The 25,539-nt window shown below is 39.7% G+C and overlaps 1 protein-coding gene and 1 pseudogene across 5 annotated transcripts in view; both read right to left on the minus strand.

Annotated features, from left to right (window-relative positions):
• Positions 1-25,539, minus strand: part of PTGER3 (prostaglandin E receptor 3) — a 176,024-nt gene that overhangs the window by 72,697 nt on the left and 77,788 nt on the right. Inside the window, exon 4 of one of the 5 annotated variants that reach the window (XM_002929651.4) lies at positions 21,316-25,345. The exons of the other annotated variants lie outside the window; for them this stretch is intronic. Coding sequence (XP_002929697.1) covers positions 25,342-25,345 — 4 coding nt within the window. The 3' untranslated portion in view covers positions 21,316-25,341. Of the gene's footprint in view, positions 1-21,315; positions 25,346-25,539 lie in introns of those variants that run through there. 5 annotated transcript variants of the gene reach the window in all.
• LOC105242235 lies at positions 1,233-2,347 on the minus strand (annotated as a pseudogene).

A 25,539-nucleotide genomic window follows, 5' to 3' on the forward strand; every position in this document is an offset into this window, starting at 1 on the left:
AATCACTAATAATTACATTGAGATGATCCTTAAGTGAACAGGTTAATGAAAATATAAATATAAATGATTCAGGGTTTCCAGAAAGGAGCTGGTTATTTGCCAGGAAGGACAAAATTGGCTGCCTTTAGTTTTGTCAACAAACTTGATGGATACTTATGAGAACATAGGGTTCTTAATTAAATCTCTACTTCATTGACTGTACATACAATAATGGCAGTACTCATGCATGAAGACTTCTCAAGTTCAGAAAACCCCCCCTTACTTGTAATGATTTTCTGTTTTATGATGATTATCTTCTTATGGTATTTGAATCTGATATTTGGCAGGAACTTTTTGTTTTCTTTTTGCCATTAAATACTATGAAGTAGATAACCTACTGATTTCATAACTTGGCATTATTTAAACTCTTTTTCTTTTTTTTACCTAAAACCCTTTTTTGGTTTAAAGTGGAATTGGAAATCAACATTCCTATATCATTACATAAATATATGATTATTACGGATGACGCCTTTCATAAGTACTTTCAACTACCTCTCATCATTACTGTAATAACCATAAAATCTATTTTAAGCCTCATATTCTCTCCTGAAAAATGTAATTTATATACACAAAAACTCATTGGATACTGCCATTTAGAGATCCCACAGAAGTCTCAAACTCATTATGCTTCAAACTGAACCTTTTCGGCACCCATTCCTCCTGTTTAATGTTACCGAAATCTCCTCATTCACCCAAGCCAGAAATCACAAGTTACCTAGAATTTTCCTCCTCTTCTCTCCTCATAAGAAATCAGTCAGGAGTCATGATGAATCTATCTCTAAAATATCACTGGACTCTGACCCATCTTCTCCACTCCGACTGGCACTGCTTAATTCAGAACCACTTGCCAGAATTGACAAAATAGCCTCCTTAATATTATATCTGCTTCTAATATTGCCCCACAAGTCCTTCCTTTATGGTGCTACCAGCATTACATTTTAAAATCGAAATTTAAAAGCTCGAAAAAAGGAAAAATAAAAAATAAAATAAAAATTTAGTCATGTCATTCCTGTTAAAACTCCCAAAGTCATGCCCTCTTTCTCAGTATAAAACTCAGATGATGATTCTTTTCTTCTTCTCCTTCTCCCTCTCCTTTTTTGTTGGATGCAGTATACTTTATTGATGTACTTTATTGATGGTACATGACAAGGTAGGGCTCCCCCCCCCTACTTCAGAGGGTCTGGGGTGGAAACTGTGGACATTGGGAGATTCTCAGTGTGTTGGGAGAGGAGTTGGCGCAAGAAATCCCCAGCAGCTGAAGACCTCTCTCTTCCTCTTCCTCTCACTGGTGGTGGTGGTCTAGAGGACTCTTATTCCTCGGAGGTCATGTGGACCATAACATTCACCACCTGGCTGCTGTAGCCCCACTCATTGTCACACCAGGAAATGACCTTGACAAAGTGGTCATTGAGAGCAATGCCAGCCCCAGCATTGAAGGAGGAAGAGCAGGTGTCACTGTTAAAGTCACTGCTAGAGACAACCTCGTCTTCAGCATAGCCCAGGATGCCCTTGAGGGGGCCGTCTGATCCCTGCTTCACCACCTTCTTGATGTCATCGTATTTGGCAACTTTCTCCAGGCAGCAGGTCAGATCCATGACTGACACATTGGGAGTGGGGTCACAGAAGGCCATGCCAGTGAGCTTCCCATTCAGCTCAGAGATTACCTTGCCTACAGCCTTGACAGTACCAGTAGAAGCAGAGATGATGTTCTGGGCAGCTCCTGGACCATCACACCACAGCTTCCCAAAGGCAGGTCTTCTGGGTGGCAGTGATGGCATGATCTGTGGCCATGAGTCCCTCCATAATGCTGAAGTTGTCATGGATGACCTTGACCAGAGGGGCCAAGCAGTTGATGGTGCAGGAGGCATTGCTGACAACCTTGAAGGAGTTGTCATACTTCTCATGATTCACACCCATCACGAATATGGGGGCATCAGCAGAAGGGGCAGAGATGAGGACCCTCCTGGCCCCACTCTTCAAGTGAGCCCCACCTTCTCCATGGTGGTGAAGAATCCAGTGGACTCCACAACATACTCAGCACCAGCATTGCCCATTTAATGTTGGTAGGATCTCGCTCCTGGAAGATGGAGTTGGGCTTTCCATCGATGACAAGTTTCCCATTCTCAGCCTTGACTGTGCCGTGGAATTTGCCATGAGTGGGACCATCCTGGAACATGTAGACCATGTAGTTGAAGTCAATGAGGGAGTCACTGATGGCGACAATATCCGCTTTGCCGGAGTTAAAAGCAGCCCTGGTGACCAGGTGCCCAATAAGGCCAAATTCGTTTTCTTCGACCTTTAGCATCGGGTCTCTGGGATGCAGGTGGCACTGCACTAGATGATGCAGTGTTGTCGAACACGGAGAGCAGAGAGCCTAAAACCCAGATTCTTGAGTATGACTTACAAGACTGATAGAGCTCCTATGTACAAAATGTTTCCATAATGGAATTATGTCCATGAAAGTCTTTTATTCGCAACCTCCTTATGATATCATAACCTCCATAACCCTGCAACCAGAAGAGGTCATTTGACTAGTTCTCAGCAAAAGCTACTTGCTGGTTCAGACCTTAAAGAGAAAGTGCTGGACATCGCACCCCAGCCTTGACACATGGTTGAGACCCTTAACATGAAAGGAATCTGGCCCCCGAACCACTGTGTGAGAAAGTGTTCCTAGTGGATCTGTAACATGCACACTGGACTGTCATTAGAGGGAGAAATAAACTTTTGTGTGTTTTGTTGTGTTTCAATACAAAAATGTGTATTACATTTTGAGACATATTTGTTACCATAGCTTAACCGCACCCCCATGAAATATACCTCTTACATAGATGTAAAATATATTTATATTTATATAATATAAAATACCTCTTATAATTCAGTCCCTAAGTACATGCACAACTTCATCTTTTACCAGTTTCCAACCTCTCATATGTGTCCTGTTTTACCCATACCAAACTACCTAAAATTCCATAGATAAGTCATGCTCACTGTTGCTTTTATACCTGCAGAGTTATATTCTTTCCTACCTTATCCTTCAAGACTGCAGCAGATACTGCTCTTCTGGAAAGTGTGTCATTCTCTCTGTTATGAACTGAACTGTATTCCCCAACCCCACATTCATAAGGTACGGCCCTAACCCTCAGTACCTCAGAATGCGACTGTGTTTGGAGATAGGGAGTTTACAGAAATGATTAAGGTTAAGTGGGGTCTTTAGGGTTAACCCAGTCTGACTGGCGTACTTACAAGAAGAGGAGATTTGGGCACACGGAGAGACAACGAGTACACTCACACAGAGAAAAGACCATGTGAGGACACAGCAAGAAGGTGGCTGCTGGCAAGCCAAGGACAGAGGCCACAGGAAAAAGCAAACTTGCCATCTTGGAAGTCTCACCTCCAGAACTGTGAAAAGGTGAATTTCTGTTGTTTAAATCATCCATTCCATGGTATTTTGTTGCGGCAGCCCTAGTAACCTAGTAAACACTCCTTGAAGCAGGATGTTTGCTCCTCTGAAATTCGGGAACATTCTGAGATACCCTCTTTGAGCACTTATCACCGCTATTTTTCAATTGTTGATTGACTCGTCTGTCTCCCTAAGTCTTCTGTGAATCTTTGAGGGAAGCAGCTCTACGTCATCTATCTGCTTCATTAACCCCTGACGATATGGTAGAAAATTCTGTGGGAAGTGAATAGTCATTCTTAAGAATGGATTAGCTTTTTCTCCACAACTTGCAGCTTACCAGTAATTAAGTAAGTAAGTAGTTAATGGGTTTTTTCCTTGCTGTATATCCTCCTGACATATCTGGCCAGGCTGCCAAACATGCAGCATTGATTTCAGACTGGGTCTCGTTATTGGAGGCTCCGCCTGGCCATTCTTTTATACTGTTACATGATTATCACTTTGCATATTCACTAAGGTCCAGAAGATGAAGATGATTTTTAGAGCAAGAACAAGAGCTTCTTACAGTAAAGTGGGTGTTGTTGTTGTACAGACTGCTTTTAGTATTTTATCCACGTTGCAATGGCTTCTTTTTTCAAAGAACTAATCCTTTATGCAGGGGTGGACTTAATCCAGGCTGTGTGCCACACTTGGTTGGACCAGAGTGGTCATCGGATCCAAGTCTGACAAATAGGATTTTATTTCACAAATTTTGAAATGAGAGTGAGATAAGGTAACTGTTTTTCTTTCTTTCTTTCTTTCTTTCTTTCTTTCTTTCTTTCTTTCTTTCTTTCTCTTTCTTTCTTTCTTTCTTTTTTTTTTTTTGAGTGGTCGAAACCAAGGAGATATAAACTCCAGAAGAGTTTATTGTGAGATAGTCATGTGCACTGAGAAGTCATGTGCACTGAGAAAGAGACATTTGACTGAAGAATGAGAGAAAGCCCAAATACAGAAGTTGTGAAGAGAAAAATAAAGATTAAAATATGATTACAAAGATAGAGAGATAGATCAGTAGAGGGAGAGAAAGAGAGAGAGATGGAGGAAGCAACTGTAATGCCAATTTATTTTATTTCCTCACTTCAGTTTCTTATGAGGTCCTATTACGTTCCTTGCTCTTGGATTCCATGAGGTTTTATAACAAATTCCATTTTGGTTTAAGCTAGTTTGAGACTGATTTCTGTTATTTGCAACAAAAGGGGTCCTTGCTTGAATCAATTGGATGGTATGATTAACATTTGTAATTTTTGATCACCCAATTCATCCTTCTTAATTCTGGTAATAACATTTCAATCATTCTATTTGGAGTAACTTCCCTTTCTTCAGGTCCATAAGGTTCACTAGGGCAAACCCCAGGCCACAGTAATTAGCTCAAGAAGGGAGATATGATCCAAACACCGGGCGAATATCTCCATCGCCAATATTTGCTAGAACTACTAAGAAGCTGTGAGAAGTTGAAGCATTTTTTTGCCTACTGGAGTTGCCTGTCTGGTAAGGATGACAGTCTGGGGCTTTTGCTGGTCATCTTGCCGCCATGAAAGAGGACACTCCTGTGAATAAAACCAATGCTGAAGAAGGCAGAGGAAAAATTGAGAAAAACCCAGATTGTCCATACGTTATCTAAGCACCAAGATCCTAGACTCTTCAATTATTTCACCAATAAATGTCCTTTTTTTAAACCAGTCTGAGGGGCCTTTTATTGTTATTTACAACCAAACCATCCAGATAAGCCTGCTTATAATTTCTCTGCATATCTTTGAGTCAGTCATTTTTTATTATGTATTCCAAGTCTTATTATACAGCACCAAATACCTGACACTGTATCTGAAACACAGCAGATGCTCAAAAAAATATCTGCTGGTACTGAATGAAGAAGACAAAGGCTACCTAGCCTGTCATTTCTGGATATGTCTTTTTACAGTCTTCCCTCTTCATTTGAATATTCTGCCAAGTCAGTGCTCTCTCATCAGTGGATTTTAGTCAGAGAGATTAAATAAAAAGGCTTATCATTTAAGTTCTTGCTATTCCTTGCCATCACAGCCAACATTTGTTCTCCAAAAGCCAAATCCTAAGTGGGTTTTCCTTCTGTCCACTACCACCATCTTCATGAGAACTCCACATCCGAACCACTCTTAGCCCCTTGATTATTCCTGTGTCTCTAGACTTTTTTCTTTTTTAAAAAAAATTTTTAAAAAATATTTTATTTATTTATTCGACAGAGATAGAGACAGCCAGCGAGAGAGGGAACACAAGCAGGGGGAGTGGGAGAGGAAGAAGCAGGCCCATAGCGGAGGAGCCTGATGTGGGGCTCGATCCCATAACGCCGGGATCACACCCTGAGCCGAAGGCAAACGCTTAACCACTGTGCCACCCAGGCGCCCCTAAAAAATTTTTATTTATTTATTTGAGAGAGAGAGAGATAGCAAAAGAGAACACAAGCAGGGGAGAGGGTCAAAAGGAGAGGGGAAGCAGGCTCCCTACTGAGCAGGAAGCCTGATGTGGGGCTCGATCCCAGGACCCTGGGATCATGACCAGAGCTGAAGGCAGACATTTAATTGACTGAGCCACCCAGGCGCCCCTGGACTCTTTTTTTCTCCAATCCATTTAACACAATGTAATGAGAAACATCTATCTAGTCATGGTTTCTGGCTGTGGTTGTTACACAAATTACAGATAATATATATAAGGGAACTAACACCACGCATGGCATATCGATTAATATTAAAAGCTCTACAACTACAAAGATTGTCCTGAAATATTAACAGATACTGATTTTTTAGTACTAACTATATACTTGGTGCTTTACCTAATTTATCCTTTATATTACCTCTTTGAGGTACTTTTGCAGATGAAAACCCCCAAACTCACAGAGCTTAAATGACACACACTGGGCCAGTGGCTGAGATTATATTGAAATCTGGGATGCCTGACTTCAAAGTCCCTGTTATCTATTGTATCTCTCCACAATACAATTTTTGTATTTTCCGAGCTGAAAAACAAATCAAACACAGCCCTTCTAACCTGGAAAAACTGATAACAATGAGACACAAAAGCTGATCTTCGAAAATGCACCCCAACACCGTGCTGCAGATCTCTCAGTTAATGCTGTCCTTACAGCTTTGCAGTTTTGTGAAAAGCAGCACATGAGAGATTTTGCTCTTGCGTGGGATGTGGCCTTTACTACAAAATGCCTGATCTCAAATTCAGACTGCGTCTCTGCCCACCAGGCGTGTGCCCGTGCATACAAAAACCAGAGGGGGGACTCTAATAGTAGAAATTGGGATGCTTTCCAAAGGACTCGGAGTCATGGGACAACAGATCTTATACAATCTAATCTGACTAGATTTGGCATAAAAATCTTGTTTTTTACAAAGCGTCGACGCTCTCATCTCCTGGTGAGACTGAGCAGATCCAGGTCAGCATTGTTACGTTTTGCTTCATGTTAAACTAAAAAGAGACATCACAAAGCAGCAGTTCCTTCTCCACAGAAAGCTATCTTTATCTTTTAAAGGACTCGGCTTATGGAAGTGCATGGCGAAAACCTGTAACGGCCCTTGGAAGATCGCACGTCCCGTGGTACGGGCTCAGGCGTTTGTGGAGATCTGGCCAGCAGCCCACCCCACAGGCACAGCCTGGGCACCTGGACTTCTGGTCTCCCTGTGTGACGTTCCTACCTCCAGTAGGACGGAGGCCCAGACTGAGTCCCAGTGCCCTTGCCTGGGGCCTTGACTATTTTTGCTTCAGGAATCAGGCGTGCGTGGTCACGGGTCCTCTGCCTCAGGTCCTGCTACATTTTACTTTCGTTCGTTGATTTGCCCCTGTATGTCCTTGAGACGTTTTCATTCCAAGTATAACAACATAGGAAGGGTTTCAGTGACCAGAAATTGCATGATAAATTAGAAAAGGAATAAACTCCGGGGTGCTAAACCTGGGTTTGCTTCTTTGCCTCGGTAGTCTGTTCTTGAGCAAGTCGGTTATCTGCCATATGACTTAGTTTCCTCATTGATAAAAATGGGGATAAGAATTGTGACTCTCGGGGCCATGGTTAGAATGAAACGTGATATCACATATCAATATATTGAGCACCGTATTTCAGTGAAAGTAAATGCCCAACAAATTTATTTTCTCTAGACTTCTTAAGTTTACAGGGGAACATCATTTGTTTAGCAAAATCATTCAAGTTGTGCGTTGGACGATACACAGCCACGGCCTCTCACACAGCTGGAGACCAGGATTGTTGAGCCTCGGCCTCAAGGCTGGGACTCATTAAAGCTGATGGGGTCGTGAATTGCTTACGACAGTGTTGAGTAGGGGCAACTAAGAGAAGCAGTATGATATCATTTAGAAACAGTTACCTGCCCTACACGTGTGTTCATTTATCTGTGTACACGTGCTCTAAAAATTTGTATTCATACATGCTATGGCTTGTCTTGTTTTGATAGGATGGGTGATTGTTTGTGCTTGAGAATCCTAAGAAACAAAATATTTTTTAAAAGATTTCATAGTAATCAAAACATAATGTAAGTGCCAGAGAACGCAATCATGGATTTCATCGGGGCCTTGGACACAGTGAGGGTAATGGAATAATAGGGTTTTCCTGTAATGCCTGAGACAGAGCCTGGCCCATGCTTTACTGCCTGGGGGATCCAGTAATAGCTGTTACGCAAAACCAACTCTCCCTGCGAAATTGAACATTGAGCTTTATGTGTTACCATTAATTTGAAAATAGCTGCATGCTAATTTACACTCATTTTTGTGATATTTAAAGAAAGTGGAGAGACTAATCACTGAGAATGCAAACTGGGACAACTTCCATATGCAATAGTTTAGCTAGTGTATCTGATTATTTTTTTTATGTACTTCATTCCTGTACAGGATATTTTTTAATTACACAGAAACAGATGAGCATGTTTTACTGAAGCAGACCTTGCATGAACTGAGAAAGAAAAATGATCAGAGGCATTTAATTGGAATTGTGAGTGATTTCTCAAGTCAGTCTACATTCTTGGCTTATTTAAGATTATGAATTCTTGGTTCAGTGTCTGAAAATTAAGATGAATATGCTAATTTTGGTCAAATTGGGATCTACTGAATGGGAGTTATGAAATCTTTGTTATAGCTACTGCATTTTCAACATAATAATTGCAACCATAAGTATATTGTGAATCTAAATTTTGTTTCCATTTTCTAATCAATCTGAAACGTGCATCAGAGTAAATTCTCCAGTCTTGAGTAAACGTGTCGGAAAAAGATCCTTGTACTTCTGTCATAAACGTTTCCTGCAGAGACCATTGTCCTCAGTCTCTGTACCCCAAACATGGAGACAAGGAGGCAATGAAGAGACAATGTAGGTGAGGTGCAAGCTCACATTTGATATCCATTCAAATGTTAATACTAACATATTTTAGTACTAGGACATATCTTCAGTGCAGGCACTCCAACTCTGTGGCATTCTTTGCTATAATTTGGCTTCGCCATTAAATGCTCTTAACCAGTAGGAGTCAGGTGTCTGTGCTGCTCCTGACAACCCTACTCTTGCTGTGGATGGTTCTCCTTCCCAAATGTTTCCTCTAGATAGAGATCACAAAAGATCGGCAAGGATGTTTACAGCATGCTTCTCAAAGGCTCGGCTAGTATTGAAATACCGTCTTAGAGTTAAATATTGGAATAGATTCAGATGTAGTTTGCATCTTATCCACAGAGCTCCTGCATTGTCTCTTTAAGTGTGGGGTATAGGGGTCAAGAGAAAAGTTTTTGGCGATGGGAGTGAGTTACACACACACACATGCGCGCGCACACACATGCCTACAAATAAAGACACAAAATGTCTGTTTCTTACAAAACACTTGGAACAGTTTAAGTCCCAAGGGTTGAGACCTCTTCACTTAAAAAGTTTGGCATTTCATAATTTTCCGTGTACAAAATACGGTTCCACATTCTCCCTATGCCCTAAATTGCTTTCTGATGTTGAATGATATGAATAGTCAAGCGACATTAAATTAGCCACACATCTCTAAGTTGTCCAAAGGTATTGAGCACCTCATTTTAAAGTGTTCCACAACACCAGAAAATACCTGAGACGTTGATGAGCAGGGAGGAATATTCCAGACAAGGAATGGCAAGTTTAAAATTGGAGTCAAGAAATGTAAAGTAGTGCGGAAGAGGACAGTTCAAGGGAAAGGAATGGTGAAGTTAGACAAATGGTAAAGGTCAGGATGGATTTTGTAAGCCTTGTGAAAGAGTTTGGAAAACAACGATATGCACCATTAACTGAAAAGAGAAAAATGTCAAGGACATTTGTACTAAGACTTAGCTTGAGTTGTGTGGTCATTGATACATTCCAATCCGGGCTGCTCATATTTTGATCAGGTAGTCATCTGTTGAGAGAAACTGGTGGGAAGTCTAGGGAAGATATGGATACTCGAGAGCAGCACTGTTCAACAGAACCTTCTGTACTAGCAGGTAACCACTAGTCACATGTGGCTGCTGAGAACTTGGAATAAGGCTCATGCAATGAGGATGGTAATTGCCTTTAGGGCAGTGGGTAATGGAAGAAAAATAGGGATAGGCTTGTGGGGGATGAAATGCTAGGAAATATGGGCAGAACTCCAAAATTTATTCTGCAAATCCAAAGCAATATTAAGAACTTGGCCAAGTTCAGTGACCTTCGGACACACCAAATCTAAAGAGTGAATGTGTCAAAGTGCACAGGCATATTCCAGAACAATTTGGCCAGAGTTATGGAGCAGGTCAGGCTTGCAGGAGAGTCAGAAAAATTCTTCTGGACCTGATTCATTAAAGTAGCATTGTTTTAGAAACACAAGTTGTGGTCTCCTCTAATTGATCTTTAGTCTTCTAAAAAAACAAACAAGAACAACAACAGAAACAGTCTGAAGTAAACACCCTGTAGCCAATGGAGGGATTAATTAACCAAGAAGAAATCAAAGCAAAAGATGCCTTAAGGGTGTTTCTTCTTGAGTATCTAGAACTGTTGCCTGTCCACTGGTAAATATTTCCCATCCCAAAACAGACACCATGTATAAATGAATATTAGTCCCAAACTATGAAAGGTTACTTTGAAATAAATTCTGGTCTCTTTGCCTGCAGACCTAGCCTCTAGAAGTATTCAGGCAACTGGGGAGGAAGCACTGAGGCAGGCTTGTGGGACTAGTTTCTTCACCTCACTGCGTCATAAGTTCTTACAAGTAAACTCAGGGAGTAGGTTTGTCCATCTTCCGGAGGAGAAAAGGAGGATGCTCCCTGAGCAAGCTGCTACTTTCAGACAAAATCAGACTAAAAATACATAAGAAAGTCAAATACGTAAGAGATGGATTTTAGAGGGGAATTCGGTTCCACGGAGAGGAACTGATATAAATTTCATAATTATCCCTCACCTTTTAGGCATAATACTTGATAATAAAGTCTAGCACTTCATGCTGTTCTTTAAATTTATTCTTTTCTTTTGTAAAGACACTATTAATCAATTTAATTTCAATGTGTCCAAAACAACTAAATGTTAACCATCCATTACATGCTTAATTGTTTTCACCTTTGCCTTAATCGTATTCTCACCCTGACCTTTTCTTCCCTAGTTTATGCATATTTATATTTTCATTTTCCACTCATTTTTTTAAATAATAAGAAAAAGTCACAATAAAATAGTCAAATAATTTTGCAATACCACTGCTCAAGACAAATTCAGAGATACTGCATAGCCTATAGGAAAATATAGTAAGAAATAAATGTTTTTTAGCTGATTACAAACCTCCAAATTCAGCACAGGAAAGGTCATGTGAGGGTGTCAGTACATAATCCACAAAAGCACAGATGTAGAAAAGACAAATGTATCAAAGCCAAGAGTAACCTCTTCTGTTCCCTCTATTTCACTATTTTTTACCTTTAAGTTTAAATTTCTAGGACATTTCTATGTGATAGGGAATCACACCAGTGTTCCTCAAGCAGGGAGATGTAGGGAAGAGGTGTAGATTGATTGGGCAGCACTGGTAAAGAAAAGGGACAGAATACGGATATTTACTGAGCGCCACGTAGGTGCTTACAGACGCGCTGAATTATCTCACTTCCTCTTCACAACAATCCCTTCGCGCATCACACCTTCGCTCATTTCTTTGGCACCTGCCAGGCTCCGTGTTTCGTAAAGACAAGGATGGATAAGATCAAGCCAGTCTCTGCTCTTGTAAAACTCATATTCAAGTATGGAAAACAAAGAAAGAAGTAAACAAAGAAGAAAAAACAATTATAAATTAGGATAGACACTGTGAAGGAAACAAATGAGCTAAGGTAGGAAATAATAAGAGGAAGCAGCTAGAGATAGGAAGTTTAAGAAAGGCTGCTTTAAGAAAGAAGTTAAGCCATTAACCAAAGAAAGAAACAGAGCAAAAATGCAGGAAATGGGGGGGAATAGTGGGATAGCATGTGTAAAAGTCCTCAGGTGAGAAAGATCCCTTTGTCTACTGAGTAATGAATGGGCTGGAGAAAGAAGAAAAATCATAAGGAGGCTATCAATGGTGGCTAGCTAAGAGACAAGTTTTGCATGAATTTGGAGTATTTGAGTTGAAGAATAGTGAATAGTATCAAGATATATTTTGGAGATAGAGATATATTTTATGGTAGTACTTGTCACATGTACTTATTAATATGCCCCCCATTAACAGATGAGAAATAACCTTAAAAATTAGGAAAATAACTAAGGCTCTTACAGGAAATAACTTCAGGATGGGGATATGAAGTCTGCCTTCCTTAAAGACCTTTACATGCATCACACTTCCTAGCTTTATTAATTCAAGATCAATGTAGGTTTTACAGAATCCTAAAAGTAGAAACTTTTGCCAGTCTAATGATTTTGAATTAGAACGTGCCTTAATAGGGGAGCCTGGGTGGTTCAGTCCATTGAGCGTGGGACTCTTGGTTTCTGCTCAGGTCATGATCTCAGGGTCGTGAGATCAGGTCCTGCGCTGGGCCAGAGTGTGTTGGAGATTTCTCCCTTTCCCTCCCTCTCAGGCCACCCACCCCCAGCTCATGTTTCTCTTTCTCTGAAACAAATGAATAAATAAAAATTTAAAAAAGAAGGTGCTGGACGTAATTAATAACCTGGAGAGTATACAGATTTTCAGTTCACAAATCCATAACTTCTTTCATCTGAAAAGGGCACCAAATTCTACAAGCACTCCAGATCCATCTGTTCTACACAAAATACCAAAACACTCTTCCATTTTTTCCAGAGATGTGCTTTGTTAACACCCTGCATATGAAAAATTTTCCACTTACTAAAGCAACAATTTCTAGCAATTGTGAACCATATGCCGTTAAATCTAAACTAGGTAATTTCCATGACCAACCTGTTTTTTTCAGCTTTGCTAAAAATATGCCTGTATCCCCCCATATTTAAAATGGCTCCAGTCGTTGAATATCTCCCACCGCGCAAGTAAGTCAACACATGAAAAAGACAAACTGAGCAGGGCTTGGAGTCAAAAAATGAGCCGAAAAGGACCTTGCTTTCTAAACTCAGTACTTCTGCGGCTGATTTCTTCATTTTTATTCTATCCTTACTGTTGAGATTCTGGGGGATGTATTAGCGCTGCTCACTAGTACTTCCACGTCTCCTTTTTCTCGGCACGTGGTAGGATTATCCTCACCCTCTTCCGCTGGCACGGCCTGCTGCTTGCTCTAGAAAGCATGCGGGTGCCGCTCCGTGCTCTCCAGCTCCCCGCTCCGCTGCCGCGGGCTCCAGCGCTGCCGGAAGCCTGGTTGTCCGAGCCCCGCGTGAGGATGACCCGCAGCCGAGTCTGCGCGCCCAACGCTCAAACAGGCGAACTAAGTGAAGAACCTTTGTTGTTTTAAGAAACGAAGATTTGGGGTTTTATTGTTGTCGCTGCTGCTGCTAATGTATAATGTTGTTTTCTTGCCTTGTAAAGGAAGGTAAAGGAAAATACGAATTTCCAAATTAGGGAAGTATGACAGACAGTATAGTCGGCAAAAAATCAGGAGGTCTGCATTCAAATGGACCTGTTTTTCAACATTCTTTGCATTTTGCCTGCTCTCTGGTCCCTCTTTTTCTCAGCGGTAAAAAGGAGACAATAGCATAAGTGTGCTATGACAATTTGTCAAGTGCCTAGCAGGACACCAAACCATAGATGATGTTCAATGACAATGGGCATTTTTGAGAAGGGTAGCAGCAAATAGACTAAAAATCTAGAAGGATATATCCATGTAGGAAGGACTGAATCAAGAATCTGCAGAAATGAGGGGCGGGGGAGCCTCCATGTATGCTCTCACTTCCCCTTCTCTTCCTGCAAGCTTCTCCCTAGTCACGAGCACACCTCTCTGTCCCTTTCTGTGTACCTGATGCCATCTGCCCCCCCCCACTCCGCTATCACAAAGTGCTCTTATGAAATCATTCATTAAAATAGCTGTGTTTTCATAAGAATTGAGTTAGAAGACTAAAGCTCCAACATAGTATTTTGAGCCTTAGGTGGAGAAGGGCAAGGGGATACCATTCACCGGAACCCAGGACAACAAAGAGGGCGCCTCTAGCTTGTTAGGTCGGCTAAGCTGGACAGGTCTTCTGGTTAGTCTTCAGAGAAGTCTTTTATGGATCTGTCCAGAGTTGGAGGGGTCGTGTAAGTACCATGATAGTTCGGCAGGGTGTTCCCTGGGCTCAGGACAGGGGGCGCTAGTGCGGGGTGTCTGAATGACTTAAAAATGTACAGGCACTTTCTGTACTGTCTTCACATCAAGCCTTACAGCGATCCTGCAAAACGGTGTTAAGATCTTCGGTGCAGACGATGAACTATAGCTTTAAGCTTTTAAGTCATTTACCAAGTTCACAGAGATGGGAAGTGGAACATCTTGAAGGTTACAGTGACAACACAAAATCTGTAGGCAAGCAAGCCTGGGTTTGAACAGGAATTCCATCATCTAAAGTTATAGACTTTGGGAAAGTAAGTTAATCAAGCCCTACTCTAGAGATGGGCCTCAAGTTTCTCCCCTCTAAAATAAGAAGTTTACAGTAACAATCTCATGGGATGGTGGTGAGTGTTGTATGGGATAGTGAATAAAGCACTTGTATATTATAAATTTTAAAAATGTTACTTTTCCTTTTCCTTTGCATTATATAGATTCACATCATTCTCTAACTCCTATTCCCAAGTAACACCATCAAGTGGATCTCAATAATTTAATAAGTATTTGAAGAAAGAAAGAAGGAAGGAAGGAGGAGGGGCGGAAGGAGGGAAGGAAGGAAAGGAAGGAAGACAGGCAGAGGGAAGAAGGGAGGAAGGAAGAGGAAGAAAAATCTTTATTGAGAACAATTCTAAAACGGGGTGGAGGCATTTTCCTTCTCTGAATGATCTGATATTGTTCTATCAGCAGAGATGGGAATCACTTGTAGTTATCCTGCCCTTGTCCTCTTTCCCCGGTAGTGACATAGAGATATAAAAACTTCTTGTAACTCTTCCAGTAGTATGAGAAATTGGGGCACCTGGGTGGCTCAGTCGGTTAAGCATCTGCATTTGGCTCAAGTCATGATCTCATGGTCCTGGGATCAAGCCCTGTGTCGGGCTCCCTGCTCAATGGGAAGCCTACTTCTCCCTCTCCCTCTGTCCCTTTCCCCACTCGTTCTCTTTCTCTCTCCCTCTCTGTCTCTCACACACACACTCTCTCTGTCTCACACTCTCTCTCAAATAAATAAAATCTTAAAAAAAATATATCATGAGAAATTGGTCATTGGTTCGCAAAGCAGAGCCTCCTGCTTGAAGGACTTTCAGTTCTGTTGATTTTATCGTGCATTCATCACTGGAATTGTTACAGAAATATATTTTAGGGCCACTGATCTCCTTTCTACACACAATTATACATTTATTTTTCAGCCAAATAACCAGATATCTAATGTAAACCTAAGAGACAGAGGAATTTCCCAATGCCCAAGCTAAGATTGGTCTTAACTAAACTTTTCCTGTTTATGCCACCACCAGTTTCTGTTTCCATCCTCGCCTGAGAGGAGAACGTCTACAGGTTTGGACCGTTATCTCCACCCTAAAGAAGGGCTCGTTTCTTTTATAGTTTCAGAGTCTGAAATGTGAAAGGTGAGATTATTAAGTATGTGGTGGGTGTTGTCAAATGGGTCATATCAATGCAGTTCCTCTATTTCCTACAACCATTAGTGTATAGACAGATACCCTGGGTAATTATAGGCATTTATAATTACGTTTTGATGGGGAACCATTTCAAGAAAATGATTTTTTCAGCTGTGAACCAGATTAGTAACAGCCGGTTGTTGGCAAAATCTCCACTCTAACTGAAAACACAGCCAGAAGTGTTGATACAAAGAGAACTTTAGAACTATGCTGAAAGTTTCATTATTTTGCCAAAAGCAATTGCATCACTTCCTTGGAACATAAGTATATGCCTTGTGAACCACTATTTTGCTTTTTAAAAAGTACAGGGGGTACAATATGTAAATATAGTGATGGAATAAAAAAGAACAGCCAATGGAATTTCATTGGCAAAACCTCTAAGTCAGGATCAGATTAACAATATGTGCATCAGAAACAAAGGCCAAACAATGTTCAATGTGATCATGGATAGCCTTTAGAGGCCTCCAAAGTTCCATCATTAATTGGTGTCAACATGTTGGACCTTGACATTAAAAAAACTAGGAGAGGCAGTTGACCCTCAGTCCAAGATGAGACTTTAATTAGCAGATAAAAGAGGGTACAATTGCCTGTTATTCTCTTTTGAAGGCTAGTCTATGTACACGCACAAAATTGTAATTAAAAATCTCCAAATATGCAAATCTAGCTCAAGGAGTTAGTTAGACTACTATTACCCTCAGTGCTCACTCATAGCATCATATACCTATTTAAATGCTTCCTTCAAATGACTTTGTACATCCTTAATTATCCTCCTTTTTATTTTTATTTTTTCTTTAGAGATTTTATTTATTTATTTTGAGACAGAGAGAGTGCACATGTGCAAGCAGGGGGAAGGGCAGAGGCAGAGAGAGACTCTCAAGCAGACTCCACTCTGAGTGGAACCTGACACCACACAGATCTCATGACCCCGAGATCACAACCTGAGCCGAAATCAAGAGTTGTACGCTCAGCCGACTGAGCCACCCAGGTCCCCCTTAATTACCCTCTTTTAAATGGGTAGCAACTAGCTTGCCTTAAAACTTTAACCTCTAGGTGAGTTTATTGCTTTTATTTGGAAACTACCAGGGAAGAAATCTGACTGTTCAAAGAAGTGAAATCAACCTGAGTTGATAACTTAAGTACAGGAACTCCTACAATTTCCCACTCTTTCCAACATAAATAGAGCAATTTGACTTTAGTCTAATTTGATCATTTATAATCTGATACAAACAATACAAATATCTTTCTTAACACTTGTTTATGAGCTTTGTATTGTTTATTTACTGGAAGAACTTCCAGATAAGTCAGTGTCAGAAATATGCTCACTTTTGAATTATCTTTCCTAATTGGAGCCAGGACTGGCATGCATCATTGAGATTTTTTATTCAATCCCTAAACCCATTAAATCCAGAAGCAACACCATTTTAGGTCTTATAAATTTGGAGTTTACATGTGGCTTTCTCCCTAAATCAACACATCTGTTAGGGGTTGAATTGTCTCCTTCACCTCTAATCAAATTTGTATGTTGAAGTCCTAACCCCCAGGATCTCAGAATGTGACCTTATTTGAAAATAGGGCCACTGCAGACGCAATTAGTTAACATGATGTCATACTGCAATAGACTGGACCACTGTGACTGGTGTTCTTATAAAAAGAAGAAAATAGGACATAAGACACGCACATAAGGGGAACACTATGTGGGGTGATATGTCTACAAGCCAGATAATGCCAAAGATCGTTAGCAAACCACCAGAAACTAAGAGAGTAGCATGAAATAGATTCTCCCTGAAGCTCATGGAAGGAAGTAACCCTACCAACTCCTGGACGTTGAACTTCCAGTCTCCAAAACTACAAGAAATAAATGTCTGCTGTTTAAGCCCCCTAGTCAGTGGCTCTTTGACATGGAAGCCTAGCAAACTAATACGCCTCATTCACTGCTCTGCCAGCAAATAGTCTCACTGGCTCATTAGTGATTCTCTCTCTCTCTCTTTTTTTTATTCCTGCTTCTGTATATTAAATGAGAATATTTCCATGTTAGCAGTGATCTCAGGAGTTATCCTTCAAAATGATGGCTATTTTTTATTTTTATTTTTTTTTTAAAGATTTTATTTATTTATTCAACAGAGATAGAGACAGCCAGCGAGAGAGGGAACACAAGCAGGGGGAGTGGGAGAGGAAGAAGCAGGCTCATAGCAGAGGAGCCTGATGTGGGGCTCGATCCCATAACGCCGGGATCACGCCCTGAGCCGAAGGCAGACGCTCAACCGCTGTGCCACCCAGGAGCCCCAAAATGATGGCTATTTTTAAAATGGACAATATCTCTAAGCATTGCATTGGCCTTCCAAAGGTTGAAAAAATAGTGAGACTTAGAAGGAGAGCAAGACAGTTTGTCTTCGTCTTATACTTTTTCCTTTAAAAAATCTTGTAGTAGCTCGGTGGGTACATACTAATAGTGAAAAACATTTTGATAGAACTACGAGCATCAATCATAAATAGAGTCAACTGGGCATTCAACCCGTGTCTTTAAGGTGGTTGTTGAGCAACAGAAGGATTTCAAGTAAGAAAATAAATAATGAAGTACCTTTGCTATCAGGAAGGAGAGGGGGACATGGCTTTCGGCATTTGGGAAACTAGATGAGATCCACAAAAACAAACTACTGCTTAGAAAATAGAAAAAGGGGTAGTAATATCAAGGGACTATCAGCAGTCAGCACCTGGATTGAAACCATGACTTTCCAAGTCCTAGAAAAATTTGGACTAGACATATTTCCTACTACCACTACACCTCCCAGCTTCCAAGTCTCTGGGCCACATTTGATATATGTAGTTCTCGAACTTTCATGTGTGTGAGAATCAGCTGGAGGGCTTCTAAAACACGTCTCTGGGTTCCAGCCCCAGAGTTTCCAATTCAGTAGATCTGAATGGGACCAAAGAATTTCCATTTCTAGTAAATTCCCAGGTGATACTACTGCTGCTGGTCTGAGGATAATACTTTGGGAACCGAACCATTGGACTATATCAATGTCGTCCAGCCTGTCTAATGAAGAGACTCATCCGGAGGAGCTTATTTTAAAAAATACAAAACCATATGTCCCATGCCAGACTTTCTGACTCATAACCTCCAGAGAAGGGACCTGGATTTTCTGCTTTAACAGACTTCAGATGATCAGTATAATTAGTTAAGTTTGGGAAATGCTACACCAAATCTCTGGGTTCACTTACAGCATCTATCATTTCCCCATGTGATATCAATGGGGGGGTTTGCAACATGGCAGTAATTGTATGATGAATTAAGAGGACTACGACTGGGTCCTGTAACCCTAATCTATTTGCCCTATAGGGACCTCACTCCTTATTTTCATGAACAGGTGCCCCGGGAGACAGTCTTTCTTAATACCCACTGGCTGTGGTACCATGATACAGTCCAGACACCAACTGAAATCGGCCCAGATGATGTAGCCTTTACTGGCAACTCAGCCACTTCTCTTATGCTCCTTACTATCCCATAATCCACATCTTGCTCTGAATATTAATGGGGGCTCTAGGCTCAGGCTATTTCCTCTTTAATGAGAGGAGTACTTATGTGTGAGTTTTATTTCAAAACCACCTTCTCATTTTTTGCAGGAATAGTCTTGCTGGCAGCTGCAGAGGAAATCCCATTGGTTCAGCAGCTGGCAATTCTAGTTAACTCTTTAAAGTACAACTGGAGATTTGCAAAGAGCTTATAGCAAAATTTGGGGGGCCCTATTATGCCTATGTGCTGCTTTTGCACTCACATGATTCCTCTCTCAGATCCAAATTCCAGCCGTTTACTCAAAATTGAGGTATCCTGTAAATGGCTTTCTTTGGGCTGTCTTTTACTTCTGGGGACTTGCAGCGGTCTTAAGAATAATGGCCTCACACATGTCATCTCTAATCTTTTCAGCAACCCTACAAGATTGGTATTACTTACTCTTTTACAAATAATGAAACTGAGGCTGAGGGAGATTAAATATAGAATCTTCAAGGTCGCACGGTTACCTAGTGTCAGTCAGGATTCAAACCTGGTACTGTCCAACTTAAAATCCTCAGCTGCCTCTGTAAGACTACGCTAGTCTGCCTTTGAAGAAATGCCCGATCAAGTTGGAGAGCAATATTTCAGTTTGTTTTTTCTCCTTGAGTTTCTAAGATTCCATTTAAACTTTTGCCAAGTGAGATAAGATTGTGGCACTCTTTCTCAGCTTTGTCTGTAACCTCCACAGAATCTCTGCCAACGCCAAATGTAAATATAAAACTAGTTCTGTGACTGGAAAGCCAAGCATTGAACGGTTATTCAGAAAGTGTGGCTAACTGCCTGCTTTAAGTAACATACGGACGGTTTGGGTTTTGAATTGTTCTGAATTACTGCTTTTGCTCAAACTCATAGCTCATTGTTGCACATCTAGAAGCTCAGTGGAGACTAGATTGTAGAAAGCCCTATGGACTAAGCCGTTTTAACTTTATCCTGAAGGCCAGAGGAAAATATTAAGGATGTTAGGAAGGAAAATAACATGAACAGATTTTCATTTAACTAGCAAAATATCACAGTGGCAGCAGATGTGAAGGATAATTGAAGGATCCAAGACCAGATGTAGGATGCAAGTTACTGGGGTAATTCAGATGGGAAAGGATGGAGACCAGATTTAGACCATGGCAGTGAAGATAGAAAGACAGAATTAAGAAATACTTGTAGATTTAATAGAACTTGAAGGATTGTTAGATATACAGAAAAGAGGTTACCTTAATTGTTTGTTTTCCTTTGTACCAAAGTCTTATTAAGAATATATTCTCTTGGGGCGCCTGGGTGGCACAGCAGTTAAGTGCCTGCCTTCGGCTCAGGGCGTGATCCCAGCGTTATGGGATCGAGCCCCACATCAGGCTCCTCCGCTATGAGCCTGCTTCTTCCTCTCCCACTCCCCCTGCTTGTGTTCCCTCTCTCGCTGGCTGTCTCTATCTCTGTCTAATAAATAAATAAAATCTTTTTTAAAAAAAGAATATATTCTCTTTTCCCCGTTCCCTGCTTATTCTCTTAGTATGACATTCACTTAACTTGGCTTGCACATCTCTTACTCTTCAGCAACCAGCAGCAGCATCACCCACTACCACCACCTCAGCAATCAGCAAGTATTTCTGAAGCACATGTTACTGAACCATACTTTTTTCAAGCTTGTAACAGATTTACATCCCTCTGCTTTATCCCTGCATTTCTCTTAGTAGTCTCTGGTTGGTTTAATCTTGTATTTTTAATAGCATTGTGTTTTCTGGGTGTGTAATCATCCCATACTCAATAAATATTTATAGTTATTTTCTTCAAAAAGTATAAAAAAGACTCCCTTGTGCCACTCAAATTTAAGGTCTAGACAAAATGGCATAACACAGACTCTTAACTATAGAGAACAAACTGGTGGTTACCAGAGGGAGAGGTGGGGGGACGGGTGAAACAGGTGAAGGGGATTAGAGTACACTTACAAGGAGCACCGAGTAATGTACAGCATTGTTGAATCACTGCATTGTACCACTGAAACTAATATAACACTGTGTGTTCACTATACTGGAATTAATTTTTTTTAATGGCATGATATCAAAGAGGAAAAGTAAATAGAGAAACAATTTTCCACCCTTACCCATAGTGTGCATCCCTAGTTGTCTTAAGCATTGCTCACACAGACTGCAGTCTGACCACTTAGCCTCTCCATCAAGTTTTTATTGAGTAATTTCTATGAGCTTAGTACTCTTCTAGGCTCTGTAGGTACAAGAGATACATACAACATGGGTCCTGCCCACAAGGAGCTTACAATATGGTTGAGAATTTTGTTAAAACACACTATAAAAGCTCTTAAAAATACATTTTGTACAAATTATTTTTATATAAAAAGGCACGTCAGATAATAAAAAAATAAAGCCCTAGAATGAAATGGAGAAACACTTTTATCCATGGGATTAGCTTAGAGATATTTTGAATTAACAAAATATTCAGTAAAAGCCTGGATTAATGAAAAATATGAGCACAAATATTTTTAAGATACCAATTAAACATTTAAGTATTCATAGTTACTAAAAGTATATCAAGCAAGGTATATCTTATACAGATCCTTAGGGTACCTGGATAATTGCCTTAACAATAGGTTTCTTTTGAGTGTGCGTCCAACTACTGAAGATGTTGGAAAAAAATCTGTTTTCTTAAATAGTTTATATGTTCCTTTATAACCTGGGTTTTATTATTTATTTAATTTTCAAAGTCATTCTTGTAGACAGTGCAAAGGTGGAATAATTCAACTCTGTCTGAATTTTCATATACTTCATGGGCCAAAGTCCACTTATAACTTATAGGTTATATACACATTTACATATAAAAGATAATGATTCTAATTTTCTCCTCCCTCCTTGGGAGAATTTGGATAAATGTAGCTTCTCATGGAAACCTAATCTTCTAAACCTAATATTCCCTGTATGCCATTCCTTAATATGCCATTCCTTCTCGCGATACCCTGGCCCAACCTCTCCTGGGAGCAGCATAGCTGGGTGTTTGTTTTTGTTTGTTTGTTTCACACTGGCTTGCGGTGGTGCTGTATGAACTCTGCAATAGGACGGAGGTGGGAATAGGCAGGAGTTCATTCTTCCAACACAAAAGTCACAGGTCTAAAATTACACAGGATATATTACATGTAGTCAGGAACCAGGTCTATACAACTCAGCTGCAAAGCATATTAATATCACAGAGTTTTTGCATATGTACATCACAGAGCTTTACAGTAGGTGCTATAATTAGAATGAAACTGTAGATCAAGCCCCATTTCTCCACATGTACCTCTTTTTGGGAGAAATTTATTTTATTTTGAGAGCTAGTTCCATTCTCAATGTAACCTCATTACATAAATTATGAGAATCCATGTTTATGGAAGATAATTTAAAAGATGAAGATGAAAGCACTTGTTAAAAATCAGTGTGTTGATGGATCATGATCCAGAATATTTGAGAACATATGTTACAGCACTTATTATTTTGGGGAATTTTGTATGGAATGGATACATTTCTGTGGATTAAAAACAAAAGCATCAGAAATATTTTATAGTGACATATATCATCTTTCCATCAGATTTCAAACTAATTGGACAAAGATCATTCCTAATTGTGTGAGAAATATCTTTACCAAATAGCCATTATTTTTCAAACCTGCAGGTGATTATTCTGTCTGTATTAGCATTTTTAAATCAGGAAAGTTTGACATTAAATTTCCCAAGTTGAATAACATCATGGAAATGAAGGGCTTTCTATCACATTCATTTAAATTGGCAACTGCTAATATTATATATAAATGTTACCTTTGTTGAGAATTTACCAAGTAAGGAGCATCTTCCTTGGTATCAAATACTGCACTAGTGCTAAGAGACTTATAAAGAAAATATAAGAAAAGGGTCCTGTCCACCATGAAATAGAATTTTTGCTAAGGGAAAAAGACATACATAATGAAAATATTTGAAGAATAACACAATAATCATCAAAATGAGCACTGTGTAACTTCAGAGTGGCATAGAGGTAAGAAGAGAAAAAAGATAGTTTACTTGTTCAAGACCCAAGGACAAGGTGAAATTTGCACATGTGGGAGATGGGTAGGTTTTGCATGGGGAAAAATAATCATGAAGTATTATAAACAAGAATAGCATCAAGAGATTTGAAGTTGATTCTGTCCATGACATGTAAGCCTACACAATCAGGAAGCCAGTTTATAGTTGAAATGGAGAACTCATATTATATAGCTGGAGATAAGTCTGGATGAAGAATTAATTGCAGTTAATACTTATTGAGTATATCTACTATGTTAGACTCACTTTACATACATTATCACAATAACCATACAGGTAAGTATTATTATCTTTAGTTTATAGATTAATTCATTGAGATTCAATGAAATTAATTAAATTTCTCAAGGTCACAGAGCTAGTGAGTGGCACAGCCAGATTTAAATCCAAGTTTCATTTTAAAACCCATGCTTCTATTACTCCATCACATTGTCTTATAAATGCAATATCACTGAAACAGACCTCATATCCCCACTGTCCTATAGGAAGAACAATAAACCTGTAATCAATGAACTTACACTGGATCTGGATTCTTACTTTTATTAGCCATGTGACATTGGGCAAGCCCTCTGTAGCCTTGGTTCTCTTTTGTAAAAATAAAATAAAAAATATATGACAACTAGACCCCCACATAGATGGATGATGGACAGATAGCAGTAACAGAAGCATTGGCATTCTTATGATTGTTGGCAAATTCCACTTGCTCAATAAAATTCATTGAATTTAAATAGGAATAAAGGGATTGTGTCCAGCATCATTGTGGTGTGAGTTACACAAAGCCATTTAAAATACAAGTTTGAATGAAAATAATTGTGGTTTACAGCTAATCCACAACTGGTTCAACTATTTAAAGGAATGACTCACTATTTTGGTTTAATCTAGTTGACAGAGATGACAATGGAGTCAGTACAGGCTCCTATGGCGAAACTACTGATACCATATTATCATGTCTTCCTAAGATACCCTTGTAGGTGACAGCATGGCCCTTAGTACAGTGCTTAAAGAAGGACACTCAATAAATATGTGTTGGGTTAAGTGAATGAGGAGAGGAAAAGAAAGGAGGAAGGTGCAGGGGTGGAAAGAAAGGCAAGAGAAAGAAAGATTGGTTGAATTTACAAACGGGTAAGGACATGAGCTGAAAGACATCCAATGACTCAAAAGTATTTGTTAAAAGTTCATAGAATGTTTCATTTCAATTCAGACAAAATAGATTCCTTTATTTCATAAAAAGTAACAAAAGTTGATATTGAATAACTATGTCACTTACTAATTTTGCCTTTTTGTATGCCACCAGGGAAGAAATTTTTAAGAAATCCTGAGTGGATAGTGGTAAATCAGAGGGCTGTGCCTGGATTTTTTATTGCTCTACCACCACCGTGAATCGTTTAGCCTCAGTACTGTTTCCTGCGACACTTCAGGAAAGCCCTTAGCTGCATCCACTTCTTTCAGTCTTCAAGGACAAATAACACTTATGTTGATTGTGGAGTTACCCAGTGACACATAACCAGAATACAGACATAAAGATGTTTAGTTCCAAGCTTAGCCCAGAGGGACACAACATCTCCCATACATTCATCACACGTTTAGCATAGATATCTTTTGTCATGGTGCCCTCCTGCCTCCATCTGGCACCCTCTTCTGTCTCATTAAAGTTTATGCCCTATTAATTGAATTCTTGCTCTCAAAATGGTGACTTTTCACTGTTGCAAACTTATACTAATTTTTTCAAACTCATATTATAAAATCAAAACTACCATAAAATGTATAGATGTCCACACTGGTTAAGATTCAGGCAAAGATTGGAAGTTGGGGCAAAACTCCTGGAAAATGGGGGTTTTTCCCCACTTTTTCACCAATCACTCATTATCTGTGAAATCATGCCCAGCTTCTTAGATATGTACTCAAAACCCAATCCCAGGAGCCAATTTAATACTCAGAGGCACAAATTATAATAAACCTGGTTTCAGTGGGTATTACTGGCAAGAAAAAACATTAAATTTTTTAAAAACATAAAAATGAAGAAACAATCCAAATCAAACATAAATTCTCCTTCTCAGGTAGGAAGAAATACACAAACTCAGGGAAGCAGGAATTTCAATAAAAAGTCAGCTCCGTTCTTTCATTATCTGTTAGAATAGAGAGAGAAAGATGTAATAAGCATGGGTAGGGGTACTTTTTTTGTATGGTGTGAAGAGAAGGTGTAAGTGAGAAATACATATGTCTAAGACATCGAAACATTCTTGTTTGAAGTAATTACACATATGGTTTTGTAAATAAAAGCAATTTAAGTAACTCTGGGATTTGGATCACTAAAGCTTCT

Source organism: Ailuropoda melanoleuca, chromosome 2 (genome assembly GCF_002007445.2).
Source record: "Ailuropoda melanoleuca isolate Jingjing chromosome 2, ASM200744v2, whole genome shotgun sequence".
NCBI classification, from domain to species: Eukaryota; Metazoa; Chordata; class Mammalia; order Carnivora; family Ursidae; genus Ailuropoda; species Ailuropoda melanoleuca.